The sequence below is a fragment of the Procambarus clarkii genome, chromosome 37 (genome assembly GCF_040958095.1).
Source record: "Procambarus clarkii isolate CNS0578487 chromosome 37, FALCON_Pclarkii_2.0, whole genome shotgun sequence".
Taxonomy (NCBI): domain Eukaryota; kingdom Metazoa; phylum Arthropoda; class Malacostraca; order Decapoda; family Cambaridae; genus Procambarus; species Procambarus clarkii.
This window is the reverse complement of record NC_091186.1, coordinates 36290669-36318114: the sequence shown is the minus strand read 5'-3', so window position 1 is coordinate 36318114 and position 27446 is coordinate 36290669. Positions and strand designations below refer to the sequence as shown.

Genomic DNA, 27446 nt, shown 5'->3' with positions numbered 1-27446 from the left:
TCAACTGATCATTCTTGGAGACCCGAACAGGGGTCTCCCCAAGGCAGGACAAGGCAGCCAAGCAGGAGGCTGCATCCTGATAAGGAGCAGCAACGATTCATGTATCAAGACGGGTGGGGTGGAAAGTAACAGAGGCATCTATGGAATCAACAAGGTGCCAATGGAGGGAGAAATCGTCAGGAGGCACAGAATCAAGAGGGAGACCAAAGTATTTGGCCCACGAAGCAGGACCAAACAAGGCTTGATACGCATCAGTACGGGAAGGAATCGAGCGAGTGTGTCTGTGTCGAGGATGGTGTTGAGAACCCCCAGAGAGAAAGGGTTAAAAGGCGCAGTAGCACAACTAGAGACTGAGCCGTGCCAGGGGACAAGGTGGTCACCATTGGGGGCTTGGGGCTCGACCCAACCACAGAGGTGGGAGGGGAGCTGGGGGGAGTAGTCAGAAAGGTCAAAGGAGGAGCAAGGTCAGGGCCCAATGCAGTGGGGGCTACAGAGCCCGGTCTTCCAATACGGACCGACTCAGGGGCTTGGTCGCCCACCCCATGGGCCTGAGAAGGTAAAAGAGGAACAGAATATGACATGGATACGAAAAGAAAAACATTCATTCACGGATGTGCCCCCACACCCACCATGGAGCCACAATTAGAGGCAGGACACCCAACAAGAAGCTATCGCCAATCATGTCGGGGCCCCCTAGGGGTGCGTCATGAGTATACGCCCCACAAACGCCACCTTAAAAACCATCAGTCCATCGAGATCGGGTTCAGTGACGAAAGGAGGATTGACAATAAAAGGTTCCCCCTCGGTCTCGACGTTGGGTACTACAGTTCTACGGGTGCAAGAGTATGCCTCCTCAAGCATCTGGACGTCAAAATAGAAGAAGTCCAAAAGAATAACCAAAACAAGCAAAAGATCGGCAGGAAACGACAAGCAGATAGGAGAAGAGGGGGGAGAAAAACGATACATAAGGAAAAGGAAAAGCGATCCAGTACAATTGGAGAAGACAGCAGCAAAAGCATAAAGCCACAAAAGGGCAGAGGACTGCCCCTTGGAGCATCACACTCCAGCAGCCGACCACTAAGCTCCCTCACGGCGCCAACGGGCCGGATGGGGAGGGGGGAAGGTGGGTGAGCAGGTGGATGCGTTGGCAGGAGGGCATGTAGGCAGGCAGGTGGGCAAGCGGGCAGGTGGGTGAGCAGGTGGGTGGGTTGGCAGGAGGGCATGCAGGCAGGTGGGTGAACAAGTAGGTGAGTGGGCGAGACTGGACAGAGACAGATCACACGTCCTGCCTGGACACCCCCCCCCCCCCCACCTCATGCTGGCCTTCCCATCTTCCCTCCAAGTGTGTCGACACGGGTGTTCTGTACGATGACTTTTAACATCATCGTACATCACCTTAAGTTCTGTTAAATCCCATTTTATTTTCTTGTAAATATTTTAATGAATAAATAGCAAACCAAATAATGTACTGTACTATTTAACTATTATAGTGTGTTATTTAATATTCGTAACTAGCTCTCCACAGCAATAAGAAAGCAATATAATTCTTGCAACACCCCAGTGCCACCTTCCTTGGTAAGCTTAAGCGAGTCACATTTGTTACCCCACACACTCAGCACTTCTCCTTTCCTCCTTCCCTTCCCTTCCTGATTGACTCCCTCCCTCCCTCCTTCCCTTAGGGAGGGAATTATGGACAGTTGAACTGTGACCTTTAAGCAGTGTGTGTATGGGATGTGGGGCGGGTGGGGGGAGGTGTGTCGGTGTTGGGGGAGAGGGACGGGCTCACTCAGATAACCCTACACTAGTCACCGGTAGCCAGAATTGTTTCTTAAATTCTGGATGTACAGTACATGATCATATATATTTTTGGTTACAGATTTTGTTTAGCAATATTATTAGAATAATAAAAAGTGATAAAAATACTTGTTTCATGAATGCTTTATTGTATTAGATGGAAATTCTCCAGGCTGGCAATCTACGGCCACCTACAGAAGGATCTCTTGGGGAGGGAGAGAGGGAAAGTGAATGTGGGCGGGGCAGAGGAAGTGAACAGCAGTGAGGGGTGACTCCCTCCCTTCCCGGTGGTAGTGTACAACAAGTCAGGCCACTGATCTGGCCAAACACCTGCTTTTCCGGCTCCCATGGACATTTCTGCAGGATAGTGAGATAACTTTATCCTGCCACGATTTTAGCCGGATAAAGGCATTTTCCGGATGGTCCGATTCTGGATAATCGCGTGTCTACAGTATTTTGGATTTCTCTCTATTTCACTAATGACCTTTTGCTCTCTTCGTCTCTCCTGGGTTTTGTATGATTCTTGTAGCTTTAATTCAATAGTTTCTATTTCTCTACTTAACCTTCGCCATTCTTGAGATAGGGTGCGACTCTCAAGTTGTTCCATGATTCGTTTTCTTCGCCTATAAAGAGAATGACGTTCCCGTTCCAATCTGCATCTCTTCCTCTTTTTTCTTAGGGGGTATGCGGTTTGAACATATTTCTAGTGCTAATGAGCTTATTTTTTCCAGCACACACATGATGTTTGTTTACATCTGGGGTGACAGTGACGCTCCTTGCGGCTGTGGCGCGAAGCTCAGGGGAACTCCACACTACAAGTGATGTCGGGAGCACGACGATATTGTGTCGATGATGGCGAAGGAAGCACGATGTGCTAGGCAGGAGTGTAGACAGGAGTTCACAGCAGAGTGATGTAGCAGGGGTGACATGTGTGGCGGTGAGGATGGCGGTGGTGAGGCTGGTGGCATCACAACTCAAACACAGGATAACAACAGTCTATCTTCAAAAAAATATAAACTGTACAACACCTCTGATGAGCATTTGAAGCTGGAGACGATGATTGACGATGAGAGCGCTAGCTGGAAAATACACACAAGGCTTGATGCTGTCGGCTTGGGTGATGATGGTAGATGGTGCAGGTTTGCGAGAAATTCAAAAATGGCTGGCGGCGAATTCCTCTCCCCTCACTGAGGAAACTGTGTTCTCACTTGTAAATATTGTGCCTTACTTCTGAGAACGTTGACCTAGAGTAGTGGTTGATGGTAGGACCCCGGACTAGTTAGTACAATATCATTGGATATTGCTGCGTAGATGGTGGCGGTGGTGGGAGGCGGCTGGAGACACATGACAAAGTGGGTACTTGAATTATCGTCACCCAGAAAATTAATTCTGAATCCCACAGCTGCTACCAGTATTTGTTACCTTTTGTTGTACGGTGCTTGCTTGGATGTAGAGAATACACAGTAGTTCAATTCCGTAGTTTATTGGATAAAGGCAACGCGGTATAGATGCGAGCCTGCCAAGGTCCTACCTACTCTAGTCTCGTGAGATTATTGAGGCCTGCTTTGAGAGCGGCAAGTGCCGGGTCTGTATGAAATGATGTCAGAGGCCTACTCGCCTGTGATTGGGTATGTCCCAACCTTCATACAATTTGAGTACAGTACAACCTTGATTCAACGTACCCCGATTCAACGAATCTCCGGCTAGTTCGCACACTTTTCAGGCCGGATTTATTCACCCGCTTTGATGAACAATGGTTCGCCGAAGCGGGGGATGTTTGGATTTTGCTTACAATGTCGAGACAGAGTTCACAGACTGGTGGAAAACTTTCCCATTCTATCACAGATTACAATTAATAATTCCCTCATATGAGAAGTTCAATTACACAAGTGGACCACACAAATGAACCTCATAAGTGGTCCACAAGTGTCAGAGTGGTTGACAAATGGAATGCATTAGGAAGTGATGTGGTGGAGGCTGACTCCATACACAGTTTCAAGTGTAGATATGATAGAGCACCTGTTGATTGACGGTTGAGAGGTGGGACCAAAGAGCCAGAGCTCAACCCTCGCAAGCACAACTAGGTGAGTACAAGTAGTCCACAAGGTGTCCACAAGTGGTCCACAAGCTTACGATGTTGGGACAGAGTTCACAGACTGGTGGAAAACTTTCCCATTCCATCACAGGTTATAATTAATAATTCCTTCATATTACAAGTTGGATCACACAAGTGGACCACTCAACAAGTGAACCATATGAACCAAACACCAGCCAGAATGGTCCACACAAGAAGTGACGCATATTAACCAAATACCAGTCAGAGTGGTACACACAAGTGAACGACTGATTTTCAATGATTTTCGTTCACTGATTTGTGGCACACGTATCTTTGTAAATTAATTTAAAGGCTGAAGCGTGACTAGCTAGCCAACGTGTTGAAATCTTCTTATATACATTTTCTGTGATGAAACAAGATGAGTGAGGGTGGACAGATAAGGGACTACTGTACTGTAAACCTCATTTTACAGTGAGGTTTTACTCACTTTACAGTGAGGTTTCACTCACTTTCGTCTGTGTTGTCATAGTTCAGTGACCCATAACTTTGAACGTTTTAGATTAATAAATCATTTCTAAAACTGCTGTTTTAATAACTATTATCTTAATTAAACTAAACTAAATACAGTACAACCAAAAATATACTGTAATATGATAGATATCTGCTATTTGAGAAATTATGTTATTAGCAGCTCACAAGTCCAGCGCGAGTGGACAGGTCTATTCCGTGTGCACACCACCATGCGTGTTTCGTTCGATTTCGTCACCATAGTTCAGTGGATTATGGCTTCTAAATAATAAAATTAATAAATCAGTTCTAAAATAAGTACTGTATTTTTATAGCTCTTATTATCATAATAATGTTGCTAAACTAAATATATAACCCAAAAATATATAATTTGATGTAAATCCAATATATGAGAGAAATTTATGTTACTGGAAATCGAACACAACACCATGCTTCTTTTGATCGATTTCGTCACCACAGTTCTGTGACCTACGACTTCGAAATAATGAACTTAATAGATCTGTTCTAAAATAAGTATTTTTTATAGCTCTTGTTATCGTAATAATGTTGCTAAACTAAATATATAACCCAAAAATTTATAATTTGATGTAAATCCAATATTTGAGAGAAATTTGTTACTGGATCTAGCTTAAACACCAGCCTACTGTAGGGTGTATGTATTGACCTATTCTGCGTTTATACAGTATGCACCCAGTGTCCTCAGCTTTATCTGCGATTGACGTACAGTATTTAACCACCAGAGGAAGAATAATCGTGGAATGTACTTTTTTTTACTACAGCTGTATTGATATACAACAAAATGTCTCGGGGGTTTACTAATAGTGCTTTATTAATGCCAAAAATGAAGCAATATTTTGCAAGAACTAGTAGCAGAAAATCAACCAGCACGAACACAGCCGTACCCAGCACGAGCACAGCCATACCTAGTACGAGCACAGCTGTACCTAGCACAAGCACAGCTGTACCCAGCACGAGCACAGCTGTACCCAGCACGAGCACAGCTGTACCCAGCACGAACACAGCTGTACCCAGCACGAGTTTTAAGTGTGTACATAGTATTAAAATTAAAGTTGCAGTAATTTTAGTGTACAATAGTTTTCATAAACTGTATTGTAGTACTCAACATACAGCAGAACTACTTAATCAACACAGTGCTAACGGTATAATACACTACAGTGCGTATTTACTGTACAGCATTCACAACTCCATGAGACTTCAAGATGGCCATAACTCCAACAATATGGTAAATAACAAACGTAACAGTATTTTTTAGTAGGGTAATAATATATAGGTACAGTATATAATATGATTATTCATTTTCATGCATTGAACCTGTAGCCCCAGCCCCCCCCCCACTCTACTGGCAGGGAATTGGTGCTGGACCTGTAGCTCCAGCCCCCCTCTACTGGCAGGGGGTTGGTGCTGGACCTGTAGCTCCAGCCCCCCTTCTACTGGCAGGGGGTTGGTGCTGTACCTGTAGCTCCAGGCTTCCTCTACTGGCAGGGAATTGGTGCTGGACCTGTAGCTCCAGCCCCCTCTACTGGCAGGGGGTTGGTGCTGGACCTGTAGCTCCAGCCCCCCTCTACTGGCAAGGGGTTGGTGCTGGACCTGTAGCTCCAGCCCCCCTCTACTGGCAAGGGGTTGGTGCTGGACCTGTAGCTCCATCCCCCACCCCCTCTACTTTGCAAGGGGTTGGTGCTGGACCAGTAGCTCCAGCCACCCCCCCCCCCCCTCTACTGGCAGGGGGTTGGTGCTGGACCTGTAGCTTCAGCCCCCCCTCTACTGACAGGGGTTGATGCTGGACCTGTAGCTCCAGCTCCCCCTCTACTGGCAGGGGGTTGGTGCTGTAGCTCCAGCCCCCCATCCCCTCTACTGGCAAGGGGTTGGTGCTGGACCAGCAGCTCCAGCCCCCCCCCCCCCTCTACTGGCAGGGGGTTGGTGCTGGACCTGTAGCTCCAGCTCCCTCTACTGGCAGGGGGGTTGGTGCTGGACCTGTAGCTCCAGCTCCCTCTACTGGCAGGGGGGTTGGTGCTGGACAAGTAGCTCCAGCCCCCATCTACTGGCAGGGGGTTGATGCTGGACCTGTGGTTCCAGGTCCCCCTCTAGTGGCCGGGGGTTGGTGCTGAACCTGTAGCTCCAGCCCCCCTCTACTGGCAGGGGGTTGGTGCTGAACCTGTAGCTCCAGCCCCCCTCTACTGGCAGGGGGTTGGTGCTGGACCTGTAGCTCCAGCCCCCCCTCTACTGGCAGGGGGTTGGTGCTGGACCTGTAGCTCCAGCCCCCCTCTACTGGCAGGGGGGGTTGGTGCTGGCATTGTTTGGGAGTTTGTTGGCAGTTTCAAGGCTTCAGTCTCTTCGAACCCATCAGTGGTCTGTTTTGGTTCACTGTCTTCCTGGATGCTTTCCCGATAGGTTGGTGGAGTGTCACCTGCTCTCTGTGTCTCTGTGAGGGGGCCAGGATCCCAGGTTCAATAGAGGATCACAGGTTCAATCACCATGCAGGACAGAAATGGTTCACATGTTTCCTTTCACCAGTTGGGTCTGTTCACCTACCAGTAAATATTTATCCAGGAGTTAGGCAACTATTGTGTATTGCATATTAGGTGAAGTCAGTAGTTGACCTTGGGGGACCCAGATAAACCTAAGAACAGGCTTCCTATCCTCAAAATGCAACTCAATATCTTGTGCCATGACCTCTGAGAAAATGAAAAAACTTACTGTTAATTGCTTCTGGGGGATCTCTCCGGTGATTTCCTGAACTTTATTCATGATGCTGGAGGCTGAGTCTCCCAGGTGTACGGGGTCAGCTGTGGCACCCGTCTCTGTGGTCATCATCTCCAGGGCCTCCCTGATGGTCTCCTGCACCTGTCATTACCAACACAAACATTAATGGTGGAGGCTGAGTCTCCCAGGTGTACGGGGTCAGCTGTGGCACCCGTCTCTGTGGTCATCATCTCCAGGGCCTCCCTGATGGTCTCCTGCACCTGTCATTACCAACACAAACATTAATGGTGGAGGCCGAGTCTCCCAGGTGTCCGAGGTCAATTGTGGCACCTGTCTCTGTGGTCATCATCTCCAGGGCCTCCCTGATGGTCTCCTGCACCTATCATTACCAACACAAACATTAATGGTAGAGGCTGAGTCTCCCAGGTGTACAGGGTCAGCTGTGGCACCTGTCTCTGTGGTCATCATCTCCAGGGCCTTCCTGATGGTCTCCTGCACCTGTCATTACCAACACAAACATTAATATGGAACCTGGACTATAATGAAGTATCAGGCTCTGAGTAAAGTAACTGGACTATAATGAAGCATCAGGCACTGAGTAAAGTAACTGCACTACAATGAAGCATCAGGCTCTGAGTAAAGCAACAGGACTATAATGAAGCATCAGACTGAGTAAAGTAATTTGACAATATAAGTAATGTTTCTCTACACTGACCACAGTGTAGAGAAACACCAACATGACAGTTGATTTTATTAATAAAAATGTTACAAGTGTTAGAGCAAAATGTTTCCTATATATAAAGTCTACTCTCATCTTGATGTGTGTCCATGTCAAAAGTGTTTATATAGAGGTAATACTACACTCAGTTGGGTGAGAACAATGTGACCTTCAGCAGCGTACCTTCACTGAGGTGTGGACAGTCTTGACATTTGGGAAGAGTTCCTGGGACTTCTTGAGCCAATTTTCTACGTCCATGTTGCATTGGTCAACTTCATTGATGATCATGAATACTTCCTGCGCTGTGTTGACTGTGTCGAGGGTCCCCAACATGGCCTGCAGCCGAGTCTTCCCTTCCTCTCCTTGTGTTGTCATATCCACCACACTGGTATCCTCCAGTTCCAAGAGTTTCATTGCTGACTTGTTCTGCTCTACCAGAGCATAGAGTTTGTCCTGGAGCTGGAGGTGGTGAGTCTTCCAGTCCCCCAGCTGCCCCCGGTACTCCCCCAGCTGGGACAGTACCTCTTCACAGCTAGTAATGAGGCTGCTGATGCTGTTTTTCTGCTCCTCCACCATGGAATGTAACTTCTTGCTGATTCCTCTTGCAGGAGCTTTAATGGGTTTTGCTGTTAAAGTTTTCTCTGGTACAACCTCGATACCTTTTAGTTTTCTGATAAGGGCCTCCATACCATAATTAATTGGGAACTGAGTAGCAGCTGTGGCAGCATGCTCGGCACGGCAGCTGGGGCAGGTCAGCTGCCCATTCTTGTTAGCATTGTTAATACACTGGGAGCAGAATGTGTGGCCGCACGGCAGTGTGCGAGGCCGTAGCTGATTGTCATCATAATTGTTAAAACACACTGAACATTCCTCTGGGTTGTTATCCTGTGGAAAAAAATATTTGGTTAAGCTAGAAGAATTTACAACAAAAAGCAATATTACAGTACTGTACTGTATTTACCAATACAAATTATATAATATTTACATAATTTCTTTGTACAGAGGAGCCTCGGTGTTTGCACTGCTAATAATTCGCACTTTTCGGTATTCAGACGCTGTGTTCATGTTCGGTATTCGTCTGTTTGCTCGGCATTCAGATGTAAACACGGGTCCCTGATGCATCAGTTTCACCATAGCTGTTGTTCAGTGCACAACATACTACACTTTTCTCTTGGATATTTTTTATATTCTTATTGTAAATAAGTCACCATGACACCTATGAAAGTTTGTGATATGAGCCTAGCAAAAAGAAAAATGGTTAGAATCACGATACAGATGAAGAAAGAACTCACAGCTAAATATGAGAGTGGTACCTGAGTGTCAGCTCTTGTTACAGAGTTTGGTATGCCTAAATCTAGTTCTCTATTAAAAGAAATGTGTGCAAAATGAGGGAAAGTGTAAACCTTTTCTTGAAATTATCACCCTGACAAACTGTGTTACAAATCTGTTGAATGACAATGCTATGTCTCACTTTAAAAACATTTTAATGCACAGGCAAAAACAATCATCCTTGGACAAGTTACTTGTAAGGAAAGCATTCAGTGAGTGTAATGAGGGAAGCAGAAAAGAGAAAGAACCTCAGAAGCACAACTTCCAGAAGGTTTAATGTTAGGGAACTCCCCTGCCAAAGAACATCTCTCTTCCTTTGCCTCACTAGTTTCCACATATGCCATCAACTCTCTGAAGTACAGGTAAAGTGTAGTGTGTTAGCATTTATTCCATTTAATTATTGTATAACCATACAGTATTTATTTTTGTGGTTTGGAACTGATTAATCCAATATACATTATTCCTTACTAGCTGTACTTGGCCACGCGTTGCTGTGGCTCAGCAACGCATGTGCGATCTTGAGCCACAGCAACTTTTCCCTGTCTCCCCGTCCTCCCCACCATTCCCCAGTCCCCTCATCCTCCCAACCATTCCTCACTCCCGCGTCCCCTCGTCCTCCAAACCATCTCTCACTCCTCCGTCAACTCATCCTCCCTACCATTCCCCCCCCCCTCCACAGTCCCCTCATCCTCTTCACCATCACCAACTCCCCTGTACCCTTGTCCTCCCCCACCATTCTCCATTCCCCAGTCCCCTCGGCCCCACCATCCCCAACTCCCCAGACTAAAGAGCTTAAAACTGTACTCCCTTGAGCGCAGGCGGGAGAGGTACATAATAATTTACACGTGGAAAATATTAGAGGGGCTGGTCCCAAACCTGCACACAGAAATAACATCACATGAGACCAGAAGACATGGCAGGATGTGCAGAATACCCCCGTTGAAAAGCAGAGGTGCATCAGGTACTCTGAGAGAGAACTCTATCAACATCAGAGGCCCGAGACTGTTCAACACGCTTCCACTACACATAAGAGGCATAACTGGCAAACCCCTCACAGTGTTCAAGAGAGAACTGGATAAGCACCTCCAAAGGATACCTGATCAACCAGGCTGTGACTCATACGTCAAACTGCGAGCAGCCGCGTCCAACAGCCTGGTTGATCAGTCTGGCAACCAGGAGGCCTGGTCGATGACCGGGCCGCGGGGACGCTAAGCCCCGGAAGCACCTCAAGGTAACCCCCATCTCCTCGTCCTTCCCACCATTACCCCCCCCCCTCCTCTGTCTCCCTCACCATCCCCCCACTCCCGTCCCCTCGTCCTCCCCACCATTCCCCACCTCCGTCCCCTCGTCCTCTCCACCATTCCCTACTCCCTCATCCGATACATTCCCAAATGATCTGATGTTCCTATTAGAAAATTTGGAACATCAAATGGTCTGATGTTCCCATCACTGAAATATAAGAAAAACAGTTAAAAAAAATGAAAAAATGAAAAAAAATCTATACAGTACTCACAAAATTTACGGTATGATAAAAACACAGCTCAATTCCAACTCCATGTCACACAAAATAATTACTGTAGACACTCGATTATAATTATTGTAGACACTCGACACTCGATTCGAATATCCGGAAAACCCCCTTATACAGCCAAAATCGTGACCGGATAAAGTTCTCAATATCCAGCCAAAATGTCCTTAGGAGCCGGAAAATCTGGGCCAGTTAATAACTTGCTGCCTATGTTGCAATATCCGGACAGTCAGCCGGACAACGAGTGAATTGTTCGGATATGAAAGCCAGGCCGCGGGCCATACCGTATTAATCCCGTATGGCTGTGGCTTGAGGCGCATGGTGTAGGCGGGGGTGGGGTGGATAGGTTGTGTTAGGAGACAGAGGAGCGTTGGGAGGGACCACCTGGGGGGATAAGGGAGATGTAGAGCGGCCTATACACTACAGTACAGTAATTACCATTAATTTTAGAACAATTCATCATAGCCAAAATCAAAAGAAATACTAAATATTTTTTCCAGTGTTCTGACATCAATTTTCGTGTTACGTCTTTCATTTTGGTATCAAATTATATGCAATCTAAAGGCACGTATTTTAAAACTAGTCCCATAATAATAAAATAATAAATAGAAGTTTAACAAATATTTTAACTTTTGGACACCTTTTGACGCTCATCACCACAAAATTATTTATATCTTTCCAGTGTTCTAACATCAATTTTCATGTGACGTCTTTCATTTTGGCATCAAATTGTGTGCAATCTAAAGGTGCTCAATTTGAAATCACACCCAGATTGATCAGTTAAAATTTTAATTTTTAACAAATATTTTAATAGATGATTCTGACCACATCATCCGAGACAGCTCAGGAGAAAAACGGATGTCACTGGAAAGCGACATCGGAGTGCGAAAGTGATAATTATTAATACACTCACCAACACAGGCTAGTGACAACTGTTATGAGCCACCAGTCCCTCATAATATCCACCCCACCCAGTATGAGAGTTATAGTATTTCATAACTATACCATGTTTGGACTGGCTTATAACCCATTAATATGCAATACAGCATGTGTAGTTAGGTAGGCAGTACTGAATTTATAAGTGTTTCAGGCTCTCCAGACAACAGTATCAACAAAAACTCCATGATTTGCTCATCATCAGCTCTACTGAACTGCCTGAAGAACAAGGTCAAAACTGTTCGAGTGTAACCCATCAACTGATTACATCAGAGATAAACTTTAATGATACTATTAAATCTATCAGAATAGATAAAAACAATCACCACAGCACCAGGCAGATGCTCACTAAACTAGCTTATCCCAATGATAAGTAAGACCTTATTCAATCAGCTACAAATATAAAACCAATCTTTATAATAATGAGTGCCTTACCAAGCAGCGTTGAGCCTCCTCTACAGACTGCATCATATTATATTAATGAGTGCCTTACCAAGCAGCGTTGATCCTCCTCTACAGACAGCATCATATTATATTAATGAGTGCCTTACCAAGCAGCGTTGATCCTCCTCTACAGACTGCATCATATTATATTAATGAGTGCCTTACCAAGCAGCGTTGATCCTCCTCTACAGACTGCATCATATTATATTAATGAGTGCCTTACCAAGCAGCGTTGATCCTCCTCTACAGACTGCATCATATTATATTAATGAGTGCCTTACCAAGCAGCGTTGATCCTCCTCTACAGACAGCATCATATTATATTAATGAGTGCCTTACCAAGCAGCGTTGATCCTCCTCTACAGACAGCATCATATTATATTAATGAGTGCCTTACCAAGCAGCGTTGATCCTCCTCTACAGACAGCATCATATTATATTAATGAGTGCCTTACCAAGCAGCGTTGATCCTCCTCTACAGACAGCATCATATTATATTAATGAGTGCCTTACCAAGCAGCGTTGATCCTCCTCTACAGACAGCATCATATTATATTAATGAGTGCCTTACCAAGCAGCGTTGATCCTCCTCTACAGACAGCATCATATTCACAAACAAAACCCAAATCTTATCAAGCAGTGCGACACCAGGAATGGAACGATCATTGCTAAGAAAGTACAGCAAAAGACATGAAATCAAAAGTGTCCAACAATTACTAACTTTCTTTGATGATTGTGACATAACTGGAAGTCAGCGAACTTCCAATGTCATTGTTGAGAGTAACACATGAGTGATCAGGCCTTACCTAGCCTAACCATATTTAAATTTTGGCTTTTTTATATTTGTATATTAATTACTAAATGCTTCTTTTTTATATAAATGGCTTTAAATACATATAATTTACCCTCTTATAACTATTACTACAAAGACTTCAATTATATAAAATGTAATAATTTTTTGAATGCTTAATTTGTCTAGTTATCAGATTCTTAGCTTACAATATTTGCAACTTACCCATTTATCTGTTGATACTAACACTTCAATTTCCTAAAATGTAATAAACCTTGAACTCTTAATTTGTCAAATTATCTGAATCTTTAATTCATTACTTTGTGAATTAAAAATTAATAATATAATTTCTCACTTATATATCTGCCCATTAATATTAGCTACTAGTCTTGTTTGTTGTCTAATATTCCAGTATTGTTAATGGATTCTTAAGCTTTAAGTACATCAGTGTTTCCAGGCGATATGTGTTTGTTTCTATTGCATACCCTTATCCAACTTGTCTTATTACCATATGATATTACTGTATTACAATCTTAAGAGATTACTGAATTTTTAATTTGATTAATTATGTTTCCTTTTATATTAATTATTTTGAATCTGAATCCATTTATTTATTCATAATCTTAATCTAATTGTCTAATTCTCACTTTCTCTTTTTTTTTTTTTGCCTGTTTATATTGCATATCCTTGCCCATCTTGTATTATTACCATATAATATTCATGTACAGTAGTACCTCTGCTTACGAGCGTCCCTGGTTACGAGTTTTTCGGGTTACGAGCAGGATTTGCTCGAAAAATTTGCATCGGGTTACGAGGGTTGCCTCAGGATACGAGTTTGTTGATACATGTACGGGCCGACCTAGCGCGTGGTGGCTCGGCGATTGCCGCTCAGTTTGCCAGTGCCATACACCCAGTGACTATCCCGCCTGAATTCTTCACAAGGATTTACCGTTTATTTTCGGAGTTTTTGCTATTTGAGCATAAAATTTGTTATAATATACATCGCAATGGGTCCCAAGAAAGCCAGTGATTAGGTTCAAGGCAAGAAATCGCATGTGAGGATGACAATAGAGGAAAAGCAAGAGATCATTCGTTAGCATGAAAATGGTGCACGTGTTGTTGAACTTTTGTAGGCAGTACAACAAATCCACGTCAACGATATGCACTATACTTTCCAAGAAAAAGGACATTATGAGTGCCAAAGTGGCAATAGGAGTATCAACAATCACGAAACAAAGACCACAAATACTTGAGGAAGTGGAAAAGTTGTTATTAATTTGGATACACAACAAGGAGTTAGCAGGTGATAGTGTTTCGGAGGCCATCATTTGTGAGAAAGCCAGAGTATTGCATGAAGAACTTGTAAAGAAAACCCCTGGAACGAGTGCAGAAAGAGACTTTAAGGCAAGCAGGGGATGGTTTGAGAAATTTAGAAAAAGAAGCGGTATTCATAGTGTTGTGAGGCATGGGGAGGCTGCCAGCTCAGACAAACCAGCCGCCGAGAAATTTATTGAAGAATTAAAGAGTTTGCAGAGGCTGAGGGTTACCTACAGCAACAGGTGTTTAATTGTGATAAAACAGGACTGTTCTGGAAAAGATTGCCTAAGAGGACATACATTACCAAGGAGGAAAAAGCATTGCCTGGACACAAGCCTATGAAAGATAGGTTTACGCTTGTGCTGTGTTCAAATGCGAGTGGCGATTTGAAAATTAAACCCTTGCTAGTGTATCATTCTGAAAATCCAAGGGTTTTTAAACAGTTTAAAGTGCAGAAAACCTAAATGTGTGTGATGTGGAAGGCTAATAATAAGGCATGGGTGACTAGGATTTTTTTTTTTGGAGTGGGTGAATGAAGTGGTGTGCCCTGCCATAGAAAAATATCTGCAGGAGAAACATTTGCCACTCAAGGCCCTGCTTCTCCTCGACAATGCTCCTGCTCATCCTCCAGGCTTGGAAGATGATTTGTTGCCCAGATACAATAAATTTCTCACAGTAAATTCCTTCCGCCTAACACCACTCCTCTAATTCAGCCTATGAACCAGAAAATCATAGCAAATTTTAAGAAATTTTATGAAAGGGTACTTTTCTTTCCAGAAATGTTTTGAAGTGACTAAAGCCACAAACCTCACCCTCAAAGAGATCTGGAAACACCATTTTAACATTTGTAGTGCTTTAAAACTCGTTGACAAAGCCTGGCAAGAAGTGACTCAAAGAACCCTGATCTCTGGCTGGAAAAAATTGTGGCCTGAATGTGTGACAGAACAAGACTTTGTGGGGTTTGAGCCTGTAAATGATGTACCTATTGTTGAGGAAATTGTTACTCTGGGCCGGCAAATGGGCTTGGAATTGGATGGTGATGTGGAGGAGTTGGTGGAAGAACACAACGAAGAACTGACCACCGAAGAACTGACCACCGAAGAACTCCAAGCCCTTCAAAAGGAACAGCAAGATGGCCGAGCTGATGATTCTCCAGTGGAGGAGGATGAGGCAGTAGCGAATGTCCCTTCTGCAGAAATTAAGAAGGTGTGTCAGATGTGGGAAGAGATTCAAACTTTTATTGAAAAGACTCACCCAGAGAAAGCTGTAGTAGGCCGTTGCCTTAATCTTTTCAATGACAATGTGATGCCTCACTACAGAGACATCTTGCGCAGATGGGAAAAACAAGCATCCATGGACAGATATGTTGTGAGAACATCGAGCAGTGACCCACAACCAGGACCTAGTAGTAAGCAGGCAAAACAGTGCCAGAGAATGCACCCCTGAGAGGTCCTCACTGCCTGATACTGTTTGGAAGGGGAGTCCCCTTCCATTATAACAACTCCTCTCCTCCTCTCCCCTCCTCACCATCGTCCATACGCCTACAGCATTCATCACCAATGGTAAGTAATAACTTGAATATAGTTTTGTAGTGTAGATTTAGTTGAATTAAGTATAAAATTTAGTTTGAAGTGAGGTTTTTGGGTAGTCTGGAACGGATTAATTCATTTCCCATTATTTTTTATGGGAAAATAAGCTTTGGGTTACGAGTTTTCGGGTTACGAGCTGTCTCCAGAAACGGATTAAACTCTTAAACCGAGGTATCACTGTATTACAATAATAATGTAATTCTTAACTTAGCTAATTATTTGTATTCCATTTGATTAATTATTTGAATCTCAGTTCGTTTACTCTAGAAATCTTAATTGATTAATTATCTAATTTCCCACTCTTCTGTTCTTTATTGTTTTTACTTTTATATCTGGTAAATTTTATTACTTATATCAGTACAGTATCTGCTAAATTTTATTACTTATATATCTGCTGAATAATATTTGCAATCACTTCTCTATTCTTGCATTTTTTTCTTTTCAAATACAGTGCATCATCACTCTAACAGACCCCGCTCTAACGAATTCCCAGATGGTCCAAATGAATTGCATTTGGCACTAAATATTCAGTGGAACATACAAAAATTCATTTGTGTTGTTCCACTGATGGTGATGTCCTAGTCCGGCATGGCAGGGCTGTGAGAGCTGTGTACTGTACACACTCTCCACATCGTTCACTTCACTATCCATATCACTAGTAGCAGACACCTGTGTTAGGTCTTTTTCCAGATTTGGGTTATCAAAATCATTAGCATGCTCATCTTCAAGCAATATGCCTTGTATTCCAACATCAGATGATGTTTTCTTAAAAACATGGCCGACTAGGGCTGGGAGCTCGATATGGATGAATACGACACGGTTGCTACCTTGAATATGAGCCTACCCATGACCGTGGGGAATGCTAGGAATTTTTTTTAATCTGGCAAACACCTCAGGAATCCATCTTGTACCCAAGTCAACACCGCGTTAGACAGGTGTTTGGGAGCCAGAGGCTCGTGTGCCACTCATTGTTGCTCACTCAGTACTAACCCAGCCAGCAGCCCTACGACATTCTGGAAATTTTTTCCAAGATGGCTGCCTCTCACTGGAGGTCCTAAGAGTCCATTTTGTACTCAACCTACTGCGAGCGTGCTTCGACCGTGTACGAAGAAATAAAAAAATACTTTTGTCAGTTGGCGCAGTAATTGGCGAATGGCATTTGTTGTTTGGCACAGTGCAGTGGTTAAGGTGTTATGCGGACCCCTGATTGAGCAATATTATACGCTAATTGCATTTCAGAGGGTTAATACACTCAACATAACTGGGTAATAACACCATGATTAACCCTTAAACTGCGCAACACGTCATATGATGTGTTGAGTAACTTGCTATAAAATGTGCATCATGTCATATGACGTGATGGAATACCACACAAGATTTGAATGGCCAGCGGGGTAGGGGGCCCCATACGCTGCCCAGGGGCTATAGTAAACCAGCTGCAATTTTGTAAAAAATATCCAGCTCATGCTACCAATGCGTGGGAGGCCCCAAATACCCAGCGGTCACCATGGCGAACGCATGGCCAAACGCCTCCTGAGCACGCACCACGCAATCACTTACTCAAGAGCAAATAACTAGTGAATTATTTTCTGATGGTGAGGAAAGTGATTTTTGATGACCCTGAAATTGATAAGGACTACAGACAATTAACCGATGATAGTAGCACAGACAGTGAATATGAGATACAGTCTCCTCCCATGGCGAGGCCTACATGCTCACCCGTGCCTCCTCGCCCAGTGTCTACTCCAATTCACCCACGACCACACAGTTCTTGTGCTTATTTAGAGTACGAGGATATTTTGGGCGACGAGTCAGAGGAAGGTGACTCATTTTCTGGTTTTCGTGAAGTGGATTCAGAGCATAGTGTTATCATGCCTGTTGCTAGTACCAGTGGTGATACTGGGCAAGAATTTGTCGCGTCAGCAGCGTCTCGCCCGGCCAAGCGCCGCCGCATGGCACCACATGAGGAACCAAGACCCTCATGTTCACGTGATTTCACCTCACGTTTACATAGCGCCCGTACTTTGCGTAGATGGACTTTAGCTCCTGGTCCACGATGTGCAACACTTCCTCGCTGTCGTGCTGCTGTTGCGTCTCGCAGGACAGCAGGTGTACTTGTGTGGAGTGATGGTGATGATTTTATTCCTCTAATTCCTGCCTTTGACAATAAAGAAGTTGGGATTACAGACCTTTTCCCTGATAATGGTGAGGACATGTGTGAAATGGATTACTTTACAACATTTTATGATGAGCCGCTCATGGAATATATTGTATACGAAATGAACCTTCATGCGACTCATCTCATTGGAAAAGAGATAACAGAATATTCACGATTGCAGCGTTGGAATAACACTACTATAGGTGAAATGTATGTATTTTTGGCAATATGTATGTTGATGAAACATTGTGTCAAACATGCTATCACAGATTATTGGAGCAAAGGCCAGACTATTCCAACACCTTTCTTCGGGAAATATATGTCCCGAGACAGGTTTCAGATACTCCTCAGGTGTCTTCATTTTGCAAGTAATGAGGACCGGACAGAGGATGATAGACTTTGGAGAGTCAGGCACTATATGAATAAAGTTGGAAAGTTCAGAGATTTCTACATACAAGCACAGAAGCTGGTGATTGACGATTCCCTTGTGCTTTTCAGAGGACGTGTTGCATTCAAGCAGTATATTCCCTCCAAACGCAACAGATTTGGATTAAAATTCTTTGTTCTTCGTGACTGAAACAGGATACGTGTTACACACGATTCTGTATTCTGCTAGCGATGTAGACATTCTCGGTAACGACCAACATGGTTTCTCAGGTAGTGTGGTAAAGTCACTGATGGCACCATAGATGAACAAGGGCCACATTTTATACACGGATAACTGCTATACAAGTCCCTTGCAATCTAGGTTCTTGATTTAAAATAGAATTGGATTGTTTGGCACAGTAAAGCCAAGAAGAAGGGAAATGCCAGTGTTTGACAAACTTGAAGTTGGTGACTGCCAGCTAAGAAAAAGTGATCAAATACACTCAGTTAGGTGGAAAGACAAGAGAGAAGTGAACTTGCTGACAACCGTTCATGATAGTACAATTGTGAACAGTGGCAAGGTGAACCGAGTAACGCAAGAACCAATAAGCCAGATTGTGTTCTTGACTATAATATCAACATGCATTTCGTTAATAAATTTGACATGATGGTGGGCAGTGTCGAGTGAGTGCGGAAAACATTGAAATGGACGAGAAAAGTGTTTTTCCGTCTTGTTGACATGAGCATGTTGAACAGCTATAATATGTATCTGGTGAAAACTGGACATAAACCAAGTTTCCGTTCGTTTGCTTTTACACTTGGACACAGTTATTAGCAAAGTTTGGCAAAGATGTTTCTGGCATACAAAGACCCATCATGAACCAGTCTCCGTGGTGCAGTGGTAAGACACTCGCCTGGCGTTCCGCGAGCGCTATGTCATGGGTTCGTTTCCTGGCCGGGGAGGATTTACTGGGCGCAATTCCTTAACTGTAGCCTCTGTTTAACGCAACAGTAAAATGTGTACTTGGATGAAAAAACGATTCTTCGCGGCAGGGGATCGTATTCCAGGGACCATAGGATTAAGGACTTGCCCGAAACGCTACGCGTACTAGTGGCTGTACAAGAATGTAACAACTCTTGTATATATCTCAAAAAAAAAAAAAAAAACCCAGTGTTGCAGCATGCTGCTACACCCAGGCTCGCTCACAAGGAGGGCTTTCAAGCACACAGACTGAAATATTTGCCACCAGCTGGAAAGTGTGCAATAGGCCAACGTGATTGCTTAGTTTGTAGAACAATAAAAGAGATCAGAAACGTAAACTTGTGCAAACATGGTGTGAAGCATGTGCAGTCCCATTTGTGTGCTGTCAACTGCTTCAACAACTACCACTCTCTCCAAGAATTCTAAATGTGCAATAATAGTGCAAAAACCTGTAAATAGTGTGTGCATGTGTGTAAATATAATAATGAACAATGTGAATACATATTATATTTGCATAATGGGAAAATATTTTTGTGCGCATGTGTATACTCAATGTATGCAACATTTATTACCATTGAACATGAAGTAATATTATATGCAACACAATTAGTGAATAATATTTGTGATAAAATATGCCTAGACACTGTAAATAATGCAGCAAAAATAAATTTGTGGCAATTCTGACTGCTTGAGGACTGCGCGCGATGCCTCTGGGACGCACCTTGCATGAACAAGCATGCAGGGTGTGACGTCATCGCTCATATTGTCGGCTCATTTATGTCATTTGTAAGTAGGATTAATTTTTTTCTCTCTCTCGTGGTCAGGGAACACAAGTTAACAGGTTAGGAAGAATTTTTTTTTTCTTTTTTGTTACACGCCTGTGGGTGACAAGGGGTAAATAGCCCTTAGCAACACACGGGTTAATACACTCACCATCACTGAGTCATGCCAATATGATTAATACACTCACCATCACAGGGTAATGATTATAACTAATACACTCGCCATCACTGGTAAATGACAACGCCAACATTAATACACTAGTTAATGAAAATATCTTGATTAATACACTCACAATCACTGGTTATTGACATCAACATGATAAACACACACACTGGTAGTACAGTAAGAATAAAATTGTCCTTACCATCATTAATGGGCAAAAGTTGTGTTTGCTATCGTCCTGGGTAGCCGAGCAGAGACTGGAAGCAGTATTACCTATTAAGGCAAAATAAAACAAATTTAAGGTTTCTATGACTAAATTTTTCTCACCAAAACATAGTAAATGTTTAGAAAAATTAAATAATTTTTTTTAGGTATTGTGCTTTGAGCAAAAGTAACGAGGGTGGGCAGGAGTAAGGAGGGTGGGCAGGAGTAAGGAGGGTGGGCAGGAGTAAGGAGGGTGGGCAGGAGTAAGGAGGGTGGCCAGGAGTAAGGAGGGTGGGGAGGAGTAAGAAGGGTGGCCAGGAGTAAGGAGGGTGGGCAGGAGTAAGAAGGGTGGCTAGGAGTAAGGAGGGTGGGCAGGAGTAAGGAGGGTGGGCAGGAGTAAGAAGGGTGGCCAGGAGTAAGGAGGGTGGGCAGGAGTAAGAAGGGTGGGCAGGAGTAAGGAGGGTGGGCAGGAGTAAGGAGGGTGGGCAGGAGTAAGGAGGGTGGGCAGGAGTAAGGAAGGGTGGCCAGGAGTAAGGAGGGTGGGCAGGAGTAAGAAGGGTGGCAGGAGTAAGGAGGGTGGGCAGGAGTAAGGAGGTGGCCAGGAGTAAGGAGGGTGGGCAGTATAAGGAAGGGTGGGCAGGAGTAAGGAGGGTGGGCAGGAGTAAGGAGGGTGGGCAGGAGTAAGAAGGGTGGCCAGGAGTAAGGAGGGTGGGCAGGAGTAAGAAGGGTGGCCAGGAGTAAGGAGGGTGGGTAGGAGTAAGGAGGGTGGGCAGGAGTAAGAAGGGTGGCCAGGAGTAAGGAGGGTGGGCAGGAGTAAGGAGGGTGGGCAGGAGTAAGGAGGGTGGGCAGGAGTAAGAAGGGGTGGGCAGGGAGTAAGGAGGGTGGCAGGAGTAAGGAGGGTGGGCAGGAGTAAGGAGGGTGGGCAGGAGTAAGGAGGGTGGGCAGGAGTAGGAGGGGTGAGGTGGGCAGGAGTAAGGAGGGTGGGCAGGAGTAAGGAGGGTGGGCAGGAGTAAGGAGGGTGGGCAGGAGTAAGGAGGGTGGGCAGGAGTAAGGAGGGTGAGCAGGAGTAAGAAGGGTGGCCAGGAGTAAGGAGGGTGGGCAGGAGTAAGAAGGGTGGGCAGGAGTAAGGAGGGTGGGCAGGAGTAAGGAGGGTGGCCAGGAGTAAGGAGGGTGGGCAGGAGTAAGGAGGGTGGCCAGGAGTAAGGAGGGTGGCCAGGAGTAAGGAGGGTGGGCAGGAGTAAGAAGGGTGGCCAAGAGTAAGGAGGGTGGGCAGGAGTAAGAAGGGTGGCCAGGAGTAAGGAGGGTGGGCAGGAGTAAGAAGGGTGGCCAGGAGTAAGGAGGGTGGGTAGGAGTAAGGAGGGTGGGCAGGAGTAAGGAGGGTGGCCAGGAGTAAGGAGGGTGGGCAGGAGTAAGGAGGGTGGGCAGGAGTAAGGAGGGTGGGCAGGAGTAAGGAGGGTGGGCAGGAGTAAGGAGGGTGGGCAGGAATAAGAAGGGTGGGCAGGAATAAGGAGGATGGGCAGGAGTATGGAGGGTGGGCAAGAAAGGGGAAGGGGGTATGGGCAGGTTTTCGGCTGCCTCCCCTCCCTCTCTCTGACAGCCTACGTAATACAAACCACGTGCATTAACCCTAAAACTGCTACAGCCTGGGCTGTAAAAGCTGGGGCTGGACAAAAAATATTTGAATTATGTGAAAATTAATATTAAATGTTAAACAAATCTCCAACTTATTGGCATAAGCATCATGAAAGTTTCATTCCAATATTTTCAGAAATGTATTTTAGACAATTTTTTTTAAAAAGGAAAATATTTTGTTGATAAGGAGAACAGCTCCTATTAACTGGAACTGAGGGATAATGCAGTAATAAAGAGATGCAAGCACTTGTCCAATGTACAAAGAAGAAGAATAGCAGCAAGAAGTATCCACAAAGTGGATATGCAGCTGGTGTCTGTATAGCATTGCTGAGTAATACATAATAATACCAATAATAATGAATATGTTATCATGCTCTATTTTGTTAAATATCATAAACATGCATTGCCTAATGTTAATATCTGTTGCTTTCACCAATGTCCATTTTTTTTGTAACCATTTCGTTGTAACTTCTACATCCTGGAGAGTGCATACCCATCCCTAACTATGTCAAGATAGAATGAAATTGGTCACCCAATAAATCAGTCACAACTGGCTGAACTTGGGACTTTGAATTTTTTTTACTGAGTTTTTCACAGATTTCAAATTCTATTTTCTTTTTCTCTTTAGGCAGTTTTGATGATTAGGGACCAGATTAGGGCTTTATCACTTCTATAAAGTATACATTTTTATCCTCTAAATCATTATAATTTTCCCTATATTTAGTTTTTTGGGGGTTATTTTTTCTTAACATCATTCCAACACACATTGACCTACAACTTTCACATATTCGAGTACGAATGCCAAACAACCTTTATTAAAACATATAAGTAAATAAATGAATTAGAACTACCTTATTCATTGTTGATAACTTCAACTTCAATTATCTCAAACTTTGAGTCAGCTTCAAAAAATTCAGTTTCTGACTGATACCTGGTTGATGGGGTTCTGGGAGTTCTTCTACTCCCCCAAGTCCGGCCTGAGGCCAGGCTTGACTTGTGAACGTTTGATCCACCAGGCTGTTGCTTGTAGCGGCCCGCAGGCCCACATATCCAGTGAAGTGTTAAGTCTGCAGACACTAACAATGCTCTCTTCTGCCATGTGAGGGATTCTAATCATCCCATTGATTGGTCTTCCTCCAAAATAATCTTTCCTGCCTCTACTCTACACAAACGCCGTCTTGTTGAATCGGCTCTAATACACAATGTACCCAACATGAACTTGAGTCCTGGCTTTGTTGCTGTGGACTCTTCCCTTTCACAGTATATACTCAAATGCTCTAATCTTTCTAACAAACATGACCTTACATAGCTTACCCTTTCCATTTACCTTTCTTTCTCTTTCCTTTCTTTCTCTTTTCTCTCTTTTTTCTGTTCATTGTCTTCTCTTACGTTCCCTTGCTTTCCTCTTCTCATTATTTTCTCCTTCTCTTTCGGTGGTTATAATAGGAACTGCCTCGTATGGGCCAATAGGCCCTCTGCAGTTCCTACAACTAGCCCCTCTACTACACCTTACTTTGCTCCTCATCTCTCTCATGCCTATTTATTGCCTGTCTCTACTTCCTCATCACAATCGACTTGAGAATGGTCCAAGACGGACCGAAACGTCGTCATCCCTTCACATTCTAGTGTGTGGTCTTGTCATCATCCACCACCGCCCGGACTGATTCTTAGCATTTTTACAAATAACGTTCACAGCTGTCTGTTCTACAATCCTATTAGAATGGATTTTTCACAAACACTAAACGTTTGTAGTTATCAATTTTTTTCTAAATTTGGCGCATAATTCAAATGCCACATTGACGATTTTTTTTACAGTAAACTAAACTGAAAACATATATTCTAAATCTATGAAAATGAAGATCATATACTATTCTGAGAGCATAATAACACCAAATGAACAATTGGTGATAGTATATATTTTTGCAGCTGATCTCGAAATCTGAAGTATTCAATATTCAATTTTATACAGTAATTATTTTTTATTTTCTTATTTTTTAAGTTACGTTTGTGATCATTTAAACAAAGTTGCAGGATTTGCTAGTATGCACAAAAAATTGGAAAGCATTAGAGCAATTTTGAGAAATTGAACTTTGCCATCAGGTCCTGTCGTATATGTATGCCATACACAGCTTATGGGTTAATACAGAACTGTACTGTATAAAATGCATAAAACTTCAAAACTAACAATATTTCTCTAATTATAACAATAATAATATTTTAAATAAAACAATTTGTAACAGTCAATATGTACATTAAATTTTGAGTATGCCTATAAAATAAGCACAGGTCATGTCAACACGTTGAGTCTGGATGAGATGGCTGGCAACATGTGCTTCTCTTCTTCCTGGGGTAAAAACGTCGGGCTCGATCGTGAAGGATTTAGTGATAAATTTGAAAAAATTTTACTGTTTGAACTCATTTAATCTGTCAAGATGTCTCAGAGCAGCATTCATGGTATTGAAGGTATAAAACAAAAGAGAAAATATTTGTCAATTGATTAGAAAGTTGACTTGATAGAGAAAGCAGAGCGTGGATACTCTGTCACTCAACTCGCCCAACAATTCACCATTGGTAAAGCTACAGTTTGTGATAAAAAAAAAGCAGAAGGATAATATTAAGAAATTCTTTGCTCAAACTGATGCAATAGGCAACAGGAAAAATTGAGGCCTGCTAAGTATACGGGTCTGGACTCGTCTGTATTTAAATGGTTTACACAGCATGATGCGAAAGGAATTGCTGTTTCAGTTGATTCCATTAGAAATGCAGCTGAAAGACTTGTTGTAAAGTTAAACATAGACAATTTCAAGGCTAGCATTGAATGGGTATGTCGATTTAAAGAGAGGTATGACATCATTAACAAGAAAATTTGTGGCGAGGCATTAAGTGCAGATGTTGGAAGTGATAATACATATAAGCATAAACTTTCTCAGCACATTATATATAATAATCTAAGCTGGTTTTAAGTGTACAATGCAGATGTAACAGGCTTTAACTGGAAATGCCTTCAAAGAAACACTTTGACCTTCAGGCTTGAGTAGGGTATTCCTGGTTGCAAGGTAAAGAAGGAAAGATTTTCAGCATTATTGTGCTGTAACGCAGATAACAGTCACCGAACAAAGTACGCAATTGTTGGGAAATCTGCGAAATTCAGAGCATTGAAAAACTGTATGAACAGATTACCTGTCATCTACTACAACACAAAAAATGCCTGGTTCACACAGATTATTTTTGAGGATTGGTTCCAGAATCACTTTTGTAAAGAAGTAAAAAACCAGCGTTGAATGTAATGAAACGCCATTTTCTGGGTGAGACCCGGAGGCTCCCCGGAGCTTTACCGGCTGATATGCTAATGTCAGACTTTGGCATCAGTCATGTGTATGGAGTTCTAGGGCCTACCGGGGACCACGAGCCAGAACCTGGCCCCCTCAGAGAGGCAAGGGGAGCAATGGCCTATAGAAACCCCCGTATGGTTGGAAGCATTCTATGTCTGCCATCGACCGGGTCAAGCATCCAGAAAGGTAAGCATTCCAAAACAAACCCCTATTCTGGTGAAAATTGCTACCTAAGCCGAACTAGTGGATTGAACTCTTCAACAGAAAACAACGAAACTAGTATGATGTCATACGTCACCGCGCCGCTGTCTGCGTAGCTCCCCCCTCCCCGGGAGGGGGAAGGGGAAGCCCCAGACCTCCCACGCCGGCTATCCACCCATCAGTTCTGAGGCTGGATGTCAAAACACGCGAAAAACGCCGACCGGAGGGAGGGAGGGTTGCCGGGGAGCCTCCGGGTCTCACCCAGAAAATGGCGTTTCATTACATTCAATGCTGGTTTTCTGGGGGGAGCCCCGTCGGCTCCCTGGAGCTAACTACCCACAGAGGAAGGTCAAAGGGACAGAACCGGGAGGCGGACACCACGCACCCCCCCAAGGAGGCGAGACAACCGGCAGCAAACGCCAATCCAAGGCGCCACAGCCCCGAAAATCCCGGGAACAACACGAGAACCACGAGCAGCAAGGCCCCTGCACGAACACCAAAAATCCATGCCCGAAAGACCGCAAGGCCACGTCGCCCAGACGGCAGCGAGAGCAGCGAAGCCACGAACGCCACAGGCATGAGGGAAGAACACAGGCAGCTTAGCCGCAAGAACACGGCTGACCACCCGGGACACTATCACCCGCGAACCGGGAAGAACAGAACCGGATCAACGCAAAACGCGCTCCGGACCCAAACGCCGTGGCACGCAAACAACAGCGGAGGGCCGCCTCTGAACACAAAAACGACACACCCCCGGCCCGACCAACGAAGCACCAACAAACCCTGGACCCCTCCAGAATGCAGCAGCCCCACCCCGCGCCAGAAAAGATGGAGACTGCTGCCACCAAACAACCAAAACGCTAAAACAGAAGGAGCAAGAAAACTCAGCGACGCGACCCCCAGAGGCAAAGGCTGTTACGGCCCTCTCGGGTCGCAACCGGGTTCTTTCTCTGATGTTGTTAGAGATAGGGTATCCGGCCCCAAGCTAGTAGTGGCTTTCAAGGGATGTGATCCGTAACGCAAGAAAAATAAAAGGGGAAGGGAAATAAAGTCAAAAACTTAATACTATAATTAACACCGTCACCATAAATACTATATAAAAGATTACACGGGGGGGGGGGGTATAAACACTATTAGATACACTGTTGTCTTCTTCTGAAGACTCTGGACATTCACAGCGCTCACGATGCTAAGCTCTTGGTGCTCTTGTGGCCTCACGACGAATCCTTCGAGAATCTTGAGTCTACCCTGGCCACAGGCCAGCCAAATCACAGTTCCACTGGGGGCACCATCGTGGAGGCCTTCAACCACAAGTCCAGCCGGCAGCTGGCAGGTTCCAAACAGCAACGCTGGTTAGGCCACTCCACGATCGATACTAAGGTAGCGAACCCTAGTCAGGAGCCTCGTGTGATCCCACAGGTCACTCTCCTTTCCACAACACCCCAGTGGTTAAGCGTCTCCACCAGTCAGTCCCGGGTATGACAATCCTTCAACTGCCACTTCACAGGCAGGCTAACACCACAGTGTTCATCCGGGGGGCGACTCACAGCTGCTGCAGCAAACACTTGGAGACGAGACGACTGCCTTGGGTAGACTGATCCAACTTCCATTACAGCAGTCCCAGGTCGACTCTGTAATCAGACACGTCATCAGTAACAGGGACACACTAGGACACCTTACTTACAGGCTTAGACACAAACGCCCGACGTATCCACTCCATAGATGGCGTTGCTGTCTAAGCTCCACCTCACCAGAGGTCAGCAGCGGCTGTGTTATGAGCTGATCAGGACGGGTAACTAGCCCTTGTGGCCCGTATTTCCTGCCCTCACTTGATGGCGCCGTCCATTTGGAGGGGGTTTCAGGAGCTGACCCACAG

The 27446-nt window shown here is 44.3% G+C and overlaps 1 protein-coding gene across 3 annotated transcripts in view; it reads right to left on the bottom strand.

Annotated features, from left to right (window-relative positions):
- LOC123749290 (E3 ubiquitin-protein ligase TRIM21-like) overlaps window positions 1–27446 on the bottom strand; it is a 183559-nt gene that overhangs the window by 52617 nt on the left and 103496 nt on the right. For 2 of the 3 annotated variants that reach the window (XM_069337391.1, XM_069337389.1), the window contains 3 exons: window positions 20404–20474; window positions 8001–8702; window positions 7094–7359 (listed from right to left, as the gene is read on the bottom strand). In XM_069337391.1, the coding sequence (XP_069193492.1) occupies window positions 7207–7359; window positions 8001–8702; window positions 20404–20409 (861 nt within the window). In that variant the 5' untranslated portion in view covers window positions 20410–20474 and the 3' untranslated portion in view covers window positions 7094–7206. Of the gene's footprint in view, window positions 1–5670; window positions 6819–7093; window positions 7360–8000; window positions 8703–20403; window positions 20475–27446 lie in introns of those variants that run through there. The other variant, XM_069337390.1, reaches the window with a different exon arrangement.